The 8,509-nt window shown below is 39.3% G+C and overlaps 3 protein-coding genes across 5 annotated transcripts in view; 2 read left to right on the top strand and 1 right to left on the bottom strand.

Moving 5' to 3' along the window:
- gemin5 (gem (nuclear organelle) associated protein 5) overlaps positions 1-2,590 on the bottom strand; it is a 19,074-nt gene extending 16,484 nt beyond the window's left edge. The window contains exon 1 of the mRNA XM_046039571.1: positions 2,302-2,590. Within this exon, the coding sequence (XP_045895527.1) occupies positions 2,302-2,443 (142 nt within the window). The 5' untranslated portion in view covers positions 2,444-2,590. The remainder of the gene's footprint in view (positions 1-2,301) is intronic.
- A 67-nt stretch (positions 2,591-2,657) lies between these two features.
- mrpl22 (mitochondrial ribosomal protein L22) overlaps positions 2,658-8,509 on the top strand; it is a 7,609-nt gene continuing 1,757 nt past the window's right edge. Inside the window, exons 1-7 of one of the 3 annotated variants that reach the window (XM_046039444.1) lie at positions 2,658-2,829; positions 2,907-2,949; positions 4,312-4,447; positions 5,502-5,567; positions 6,703-6,780; positions 7,020-7,089; positions 8,232-8,497. In XM_046039444.1, coding sequence (XP_045895400.1) covers positions 2,805-2,829; positions 2,907-2,949; positions 4,312-4,447; positions 5,502-5,567; positions 6,703-6,780; positions 7,020-7,089; positions 8,232-8,440 — 627 coding nt within the window. In that variant the 5' untranslated portion in view covers positions 2,658-2,804 and the 3' untranslated portion in view covers positions 8,441-8,497. The other 2 variants (XM_046039442.1, XM_046039443.1) reach the window with 2 other exon arrangements.
- LOC123963051 (39S ribosomal protein L22, mitochondrial-like) overlaps positions 8,482-8,509 on the top strand; it is a 1,785-nt gene continuing 1,757 nt past the window's right edge. Inside the window, exon 1 of the mRNA XM_046039573.1 lies at positions 8,482-8,493. Within this exon, the coding sequence (XP_045895529.1) occupies positions 8,482-8,493 (12 nt within the window). The remainder of the gene's footprint in view (positions 8,494-8,509) is intronic.

Raw genomic sequence — 8,509 nt, forward strand, 5'->3', positions numbered from 1 at the left:
AAACTAAAAGACATTTTAAGAGCGACAGAAAATGAACTGGCAACATTTAATATAACCATCCAGCCATTTTTCACTATTTGCTGACATTTTATAGACCAACAACGTGGTTTTGTACTGCAAACACACCTGCTTGCTCCGCCTCTTCCTGTGTCTCTCTCTCCCTGTATGTGTCTTCTATGCTGATTTTTTCCTTCAGCAGTATGTTTCATAAATTCGACAAAAAGATACAGAACTCGTCTTCTGGATTTATTTCCACCCACGATTCAGTTTTCACAGCAGCAGGTGCACCGCATGTGGAGGACGTTTGTTATTGACGTAGCCTAAGAAAACGATCGAATCAAAGGTGGCACCAAACGACATCTGTACTGTGTGTTCACTGTTCACTGTTCCTTCGCTCGTTCACATCTTGCAATGTAATACTGCTTTAAAATCTGTCTCTCACTGGTCCACAAACTTCATGAAAGTGCAACAATACATTTCAGAAGTACCCCTTTAAATATTTATTCATTTACTGTAAATATTGTTTAAAAACAGGGAAAATGCCCATCACAATTTCCCAGTACCCAAGGAAGGTGACCTGTCCAGATGTCACATTGTGTCTCATCAGCTGATCATCCATCCATCCATCGTCAACCGCTTATCCTGCGTACAGGGTCGCGGGGGGCTGGAGCCAATCCCAGCTGACATCGGGCGAAAGGCGGGGTACACCCTGGACAGGTCACCAGTCCAATCAGCTGATCATTTCAGCACTAATCTCATGAGAATTATTCAGTTTAAGTGCTAAATATATCAGGTAGTAAATACTACTACTACTTTTGTACCTGAACTTGAATAGATCTCCAAACCAGAGAGCCACGCTGAAGTTAGCCTCCGATTCGGCAGTTAAGGTAAACTCAGGTCCAGATCAAAAACCACTACGCCTAGAGCTGTCAAATCTGGACTAGAATTATTCCATTGAGGGAAAAAATTCTTTAAAAATAAAAATCAAAACAAAAAATGGCGATTTATGTGCTTTCATGTGGTCTACATGCAGTGGTGGAGTATTCAAATATTTTACTTAAATACCTCACTGTAAAAATACTCCGTTACAAGTAAAAGCATCGCAATTCTTACTTCAAGTAAAAGCATGTATGTATAAATAATGTAATGTAATTAAAAGTTTAAAAGTAAATGTACTCAAAGCAGAAATAAAAATGTCTCATGACTGTTTTCCTATATGATTAGATTATTATTCCTCATGCATTCATGTAAAAGCAGGATTTTCCAACTGTAGTTGGTTGAGGTTGATCTATTTTGTATCAGACTGCAATTAATGATTTTTGTCATTATGGATTAATCCCCTGATATTTTTTGTCATTAATTGATTGTTCTGTAGATAGTAAGAAATATTATCACAATTGCACAGAGCCCAAAGTGACACCTTCACAATGCTTGTTTTGTTAGGTTTAAATGTAAAAAAGAATAATTAAAAGGACAAGCAGGAAATATTCACATGAAATATTTTTACATGAAAAATGATCAAAATCAACAAATGTACTATAGCTGTACTTATGTCTCAACTGTTGGGTAAATTATAACAAGACATCACATTGTTTAAACTCTCAGGCTATATGTTTTGTGTATGTTGAAATCTTACTTTGTAAAGTAACTGAAGCTGTCAGATAAATGTAAGAAAAAGTATAATATTTCCCTTTGAGATGTAGAAGAGCAGAAATAGAAAGTGGCATGAAAAGAAAATACTAAAGTACAAGTCAGTGAAATTTATCCTTAAGCATAGTGCTTGAGTAAATGTGTTTTACTGTCCCACCACTGTCTACATGTAAACAATAAATAAATAAATCGCCCTCCCATTTTCACAAATAGAATAAAGGTTTTACAAATTTAAAATTGTGTTTAAAATAGACTTCTCTGGGATAATCTAGATCTGATAAACTGATGACAGCTACAGGTAAAGAGGTAGTTTCCCTTAACCTTCCCCTTTACTGCCAGATCGGCTGTTAACTTTCAGCGTCCTATTTATTTGGCTTTTTTTTTTTTTTTTTTTTTTTTTTTTGGTGATTGACTAACTGATTAACTAACTAATCATTTCAGCACTACACTTTTCCATTTTAACCAATCCAGCCGGATGATCTAGAGATGATCAGACCCAGAGAGCAGTAATCATCACACCTGAGATGATCTGATCTGGTTTGGACAAAAATTAAATGACTTTTATTCCCTGCGTGTATCTCGACTTTTAGCCTCACAGAGGCTGAAGGATAAATGCCAAAGTAAAATGTCCAGCAGCGCCAGCAGACTCACCTATGACCCTGCAGAAGGATGCAGACACGTCAATCAAATAGATTATGTTTTTGGCTCCGACGCCCAGCAAACCGCTGCTGTTCAGGTCGCTGCAGCGGGAGAAGTACCAGTTGGGGGACGCGGGGAGCGACCTTTCGTGCATGACGCCTCCAACAGTTTAAAGTGATTCTCTAATAAAGTCTGATAAAGCATAAACACAAAACTTCTCACATGTTACCTGCACTGTCGCAGCGACTACACTAACGGCCGTACGGCCAGCGTGGTGTCGTAAATCCTACCGGTCCCGAGTACGGAATCCTAGTTGGGTCAAACCGTGACAAGTTTGCTAACACTTTAAACGCATTTTCCCCATAACCGCTAAGACAACATTTAAATAACAACATACAACCGAGCTTAATTGTTACATACGTATTAAAGAATAGAATTAACACGAGGAATTTCGCTGTTAACGCTGTAAACATTGCTGCCGTAAAGGGAATCGAGTGGCGTCGTAAAGGTGCAACATGGCGACTGCAATGACAGGACGTGGTGAGAGAAGTGCAACCTAATTGTTTGACATTTATCGTGTCTACCGATGATTTATACAGACTTGTACTTGTTTTCAGGTATCGCTTTTATTAGGAATATATCTGGAGTGTTACAGTCAAGGTAAGTTACATCGGAATCATTAGAGCAACACAGCTGTGTGACTGCAGAAGGACAAATGTCTCTGGATCCATCACATCACCGTGCAAACCACTTCATTTAAAGAGAAGGTCGAAGGAAATGTGTTTAAAGTTTTTTAACACTTAATTATTATTATTATTTTGTGTATCTTTGCGTGTGTAGGGGTGATCCATTTAGCATACTTAATTACTATCAGTCATAGCAGTGACATAGTCGCGAACATAATAATAATATTTGACAAAATGTGCACCAACTGATTATTAGTGTTGTGCTTGTTCGTCTTTGCACCATCCCATTGGGGATATGGCTCTCCTGGAGTGCAGGCCTTAAGCCTACAGGTCCAACACTAACATTTGAACTGGCAGTAAAAAAAAAAAAACAAGTAAACATCACTGTGTGTGTCAGACACATACTGAAATAAAAAGTTCATCTGATGCTAACTTGTTGGATCTTCTGCATGCATCAGTCTCCAACACGCAATCCCAGATTATTCCAATTTAATTACAGAAATGTACCCTAACACACAGCCACAGGTGGGCTTACCTTATACTGAGCTTATCTACACACCTGATAGCTGACTAAAGTAATGTAACTTCCCCTCACATACTGGGAAAGACTCGCATTGCAACAAACCCTCTTCATTCTAAACCTTACTTAGGTAAAAGTATTATAGCTCAATGTACTTCAATGTAACTGGTGACTCAACCAGTGTTGTCCTTTCTATGTAAAAGGTGTTATTTTCAAATAGACACAGTATTTAGTAGTTATCAAGCTAGTCATATAGAATATTTAAACATCACGGTTAAATAAAAAAATCTTCAACATCTTTAAGAATTATACGACCAGAGTTGATGCATTTTGTTTTTTTTATTGCACAGTAACAAGGCTCAGTTCCCAGTGTCAGCGGCATTACACCTACATACAACAATATCACCTTATAGACAAACATAACGGTATTACTAGAAAAAAAACATGTTGCATAAGTTAAATCCTTATTGCTGAGGGCGACATTGTACATAAAGCAGAATGTTTGGGTGAACAGGAACCCAGAGGGCAGAGTAGCACCTGCTGTACAGTGATTCAGTTGATGGGAAGGGGATCTGTTGACAGGTCAATTGGGGTGGTTATGAAACAGCGGATAAAACACAGGCCTATGGTGTGAGAGACCTGGGTTCAATCCCCCACTGTGACACATCCACCAATGTGTCCCTGAGCAAGACACTTAACCCCTAGTTGCTCCAAAGGCGTGCGACCTCTGACATGTATAGCAATTATAAGTCGCTTTGGATAAAAAGCGTCAGCTAAATGAATAAATGTCAATTAAATGCCTGAACATCTCTCCAGGTTACAGGTTCTGGGTGAAGGTCCTCAGCAGCTCTCATGTCTCCACACCAGCACTTCACTGGAATCAAAGAACTGGGAGAGGAGGAACCTCAAGGTCTATCCACCTCAGCTACCAGATGAATCCCACAGACCAGCGGTGAGCTTTTGTGCCTGTTTATAACATGAAGTGCAGAGGATGTCTCATTCAGGTGGCACCAGCAGGAAACTGACTTAAAATAGCAGAGAGCTAATGTATATTAGGGGTGTGACAATAAATCGATACGGCAATATATCGTTGTACATTTTCCATGATACTGTATCGGTATTCCAGCCCATCATAATGATACATAATATAATAATAATAATAAATAATAGCGCTTCGACGGTTAGCTCAATGCTAACAGATAACAGGAATCCCCATTAACGTGCTAACGGAAATTAGCATCGCCATCGCGAAAATACAATCTTAACATAAACTACACGTTTTGCTTCACATGCTGAACATCCTGAGTGGCATGCTGTGCAAATACTTAAAGTACATGTTTCCTGAGCTCTGTGTGAAATAAGAAAGAGCTGCTAACTTCACTGTCTTGATCTTCAAACTTTACTGCTTCTGCAGTCCACACAGACCAGCTACAGCAACCCCAAAGGGTCAAAACTCAAACCCAATATTCCCAGTGGCCTAAAATTTCAGTTCAGTAGGAAGAGAAAGGGCAGCACAACGCTGTGTCACAGAACAGTTATTAATATAATGTGAGGTACAGATTAGATTTGGCGGTACACAGCAATTTGTATTTGCAGTAAAAAAATAAAAAAAAATCTGATTTTGCTTTCTGTGCCTTTTTTTATGAACAAATGTTTTGATAATACTTTTTCATAGTTGCTCTGGAGTTTTAGTTCCAGACTGAGCAGAATAGTTCTGTTTTTTTACAGTTTGGATTTGCAGCAAATAAATAGTAAACTTTTAACAGGCATTTTGTGTCACTTTAGGATTGTCAAGTCATATATCGATTATCGCAGAATTGCTGTATCGTGATATTATCGTTATCATGAGCCGTGTATGGTATCGTGAGGTACCCTGCGATTCAAACACCTAATGTATGTATGCATGAGTAAGCTGAGAGATCATTTCCATATCTCTAAAGTAGGACAGAAGTTGGTTCTTGTTGCTACAAATCTGAACACTTTGATGTTTTTTCTTTTCTTTTCAGGAGATCCACCACTGCAGGAGGCAGATTAAGTACAGCAAAGACAAGATGTGGTACCTGGCCAAAATGGTGAGACCTACAGCAGGAATCTTCTGTCCTAAAGCAGTAAATCATATCTATCCACTTTAGTGAGTTATTTTACACCACTCACCTCTCCTCAAATACTTGAAGCTGATGCGTGTTTCAGACCTTCATAATCGGAACATGTTGGTGACAGTCAGGGATTTGTTTTGCTTTGTTTCTTAACTACTGTTGAATTCAGTTGGTACATGTTAAGTGGCAATCACATCATGCAAGGTAGAATGCACCTGTTACGTTACTTTAGTCAGCAACAAATTCTGTAGGTAGGCTCAGGCTGCAGTACAATAGTTACTGAAAGGCAGTGTGTCATGTTTGCACCGAAAGGCCATTTTAATTGACTTTAGCTTGACTTGGAGCTGCTAACCAGCTAGCTTTTCACAGTCTGAACCAACACCAGACGCTGTTGTAACGTTACATAAACAGGGACTTTTTATTTTCTGTGGCAGCAAACACAACACAGCCTTTCAGTAACTATACTACAGCAACCTGAGCTCTACACATTTTATAGCTGACTAAATTAATGTAACTACCCCTCACATACTCATATTGCAACAAATCCTCCGCGTTGTAAACCTTACTTAGGTAAAAGTATGTAAAAGTAGTATAGCACAATGTACTTAAAGTAGTCATTCTGCAGTAAAATGGTCCCTGTCGGTATTTTATTATTATATATGATGTTTCTGGATTAATATTACTGCTGCATTGATTTGTATGTAGTTTAATCAACAGCAATACATCATATTCTACAAGACTGTCATGTTTGCTCTGTTTGAGAATGTACTGTATGTTACACCATTGTGCTTGTTTTATGTTTATCTGTTAGTCCTCGGGATATTTTTAACGGTTGTTAACAGATCTCAGTTAAATATGGAAAGTCAGGCCAGAGGCCAGGGAACAAATTATCAGTTTATCCAGTAACATTCTGAAATTATTTCTCAACATTGTGAGTGATGGCATCTTTAAACATTTGCACTTAATTGATGGCTTTACAAACCCGTGAGTGCTTATTCAGCTCAGGGCTGACGCATGGCGCTGCAGCTAAGAAGCGGCCTCCTCGTGCAGTGCGGCTGTGAATGAAACGTTCATTTTGTTGTTTCATCTCACAGTTTGTTCCCCTTCACAGATCCGAGGGATGAGCATTGATGAGGCCATTGCACAGCTGGAGTTCAATGACAAGAAAGGGGCGAAGATCATGAAAGAGGTTTGAAGCTGCATGTTCACCCTTCCTAACTCTTATCTAATGTATGTGTTTAATAGAATTAAACACAACAGTCACAAATAAATGTTAATCAAATTCCCGTATGATTAAAATCTTCCCATTTCACTGCTGAAGTTGTATTCATTGAATTGTTGTGTATTCCGTGCATTTTTGAACATAATCCTGTGCACCAGAAGAGTACGTATGGATGTCACAGCTCACTCGTTTGTTTGTTTGTTCAGGTTCTTCTGGAAGCTCAGGAGATGGCAGTCAAAAATCACAATGTAGAGTACAAATCCAACCTGTATGTAGGTAAGTGTCTGCAGAACTGATTGGGTTCACTGTGTAAACAACTGCACATTATAAACTCAACATAACCTCCTGCAGCTGGATGGAAGTTTGGAAAACAAGTCTGCTCTATAAATATCAGTTTTGCAGTTTTTAGGTAAGATTGGCCTGGCTCAAGTGGCCACAACATATTAAAGTAAATATAATCAACATGGGGTGTGGAAATCAGTGGTGTGTCAGGTGCATGGGTGAAAGTGTTGGGTGCGGGTTTTGTAAGGTGCACAACAAAAACATCAGCATAAACTCAGAATAGCATAATCAAACCGAAATGTGGTGTGCCTGTGGGAAGCAGCAGAGAGAGCGATTACACTGCAGTCAGGCCTTAAGTACCCTAGGAGCCCACTGGGCACCACAGGTATTCCAGAGCACACTAATCAACCACCTGCAGAGCAAACAGCTACAGGTAAGTAACAGATAAACCCCAAGACGACACCATGGGTCACCACAACATAGCTAATGTGAGTTGTCGTTAATGGTCTCAGATAAATGTCTATAGTCCAACAAGACATTTGGACTAAAAAGCAACATCATTTTGTCCCATGTAGTGACATCTGGGTTCCTTCAAGACAACTGACCGTAAAAGAATAGCAATTAAACAGACAGAAACAGACAGAAAGACGAGACTGAAAACAGAACCCTCATCGGTGTTTTGGAATCAACGCTGTGTTATTTCAGTATTTGAACATGTCTTTATTTACATATTTGTTTAGATACTTGTTTAAGTAAGACTTAGACGTTTGCTTCCCCAGACTATGTGAAAATCTCATTAGTCATCACATGCTGTCGGCCATTGTGCCAAAAGCAAGAAAATTAATTTCAGAGTGGGAAAATGACCTTCAGTAATAGGGGAAGCAGGTATGAGTCATTTTTTTAAAAAAGAAGTGGATTTCTTTTGAGTTCAGATGCCGTGCAGAGTGAGTAATTTATGTGGAGTTGCACACGTTATTACAGATAAGCCTAAACTCAACTCAATCTTTATTTTGACCAGTTTTCATTCAAAGGCACCTCTACAAATTAAATGACTTACGCTGTACCTTATCTGTCTCTCTGTTTATCTCACCCCCTCTTTAATCGCACACCGTCCCCTCCCGCTTCCCGTCCTGCAGCTGAGTCCTACTCCGGCAAAGGGAAGTACCTGAAGAGGATCCGTTACCACGGCAAGGGGATGTTTGGCATCATGGACAAAGTTTACTGTCACTACTTTGTCAAGCTGGTGGAGGGCTCACCGCCCAAAACGGAGGAGAAGACGAGCTTTGACCAGGCCAAAGAGTACGTCCAGAACCTCAAGAACCGAACCATCATCCACAGTTTGTAGACCATTCGATAGGATTATTTTTCACATGTACCATTTACTATATGTCTGTCTATGTGTGTGTGTGTGTGT

Source organism: Micropterus dolomieu, linkage group LG23 (assembly GCF_021292245.1).
Source record: "Micropterus dolomieu isolate WLL.071019.BEF.003 ecotype Adirondacks linkage group LG23, ASM2129224v1, whole genome shotgun sequence".
NCBI lineage: Eukaryota > Metazoa > Chordata > Actinopteri > Centrarchiformes > Centrarchidae > Micropterus > Micropterus dolomieu.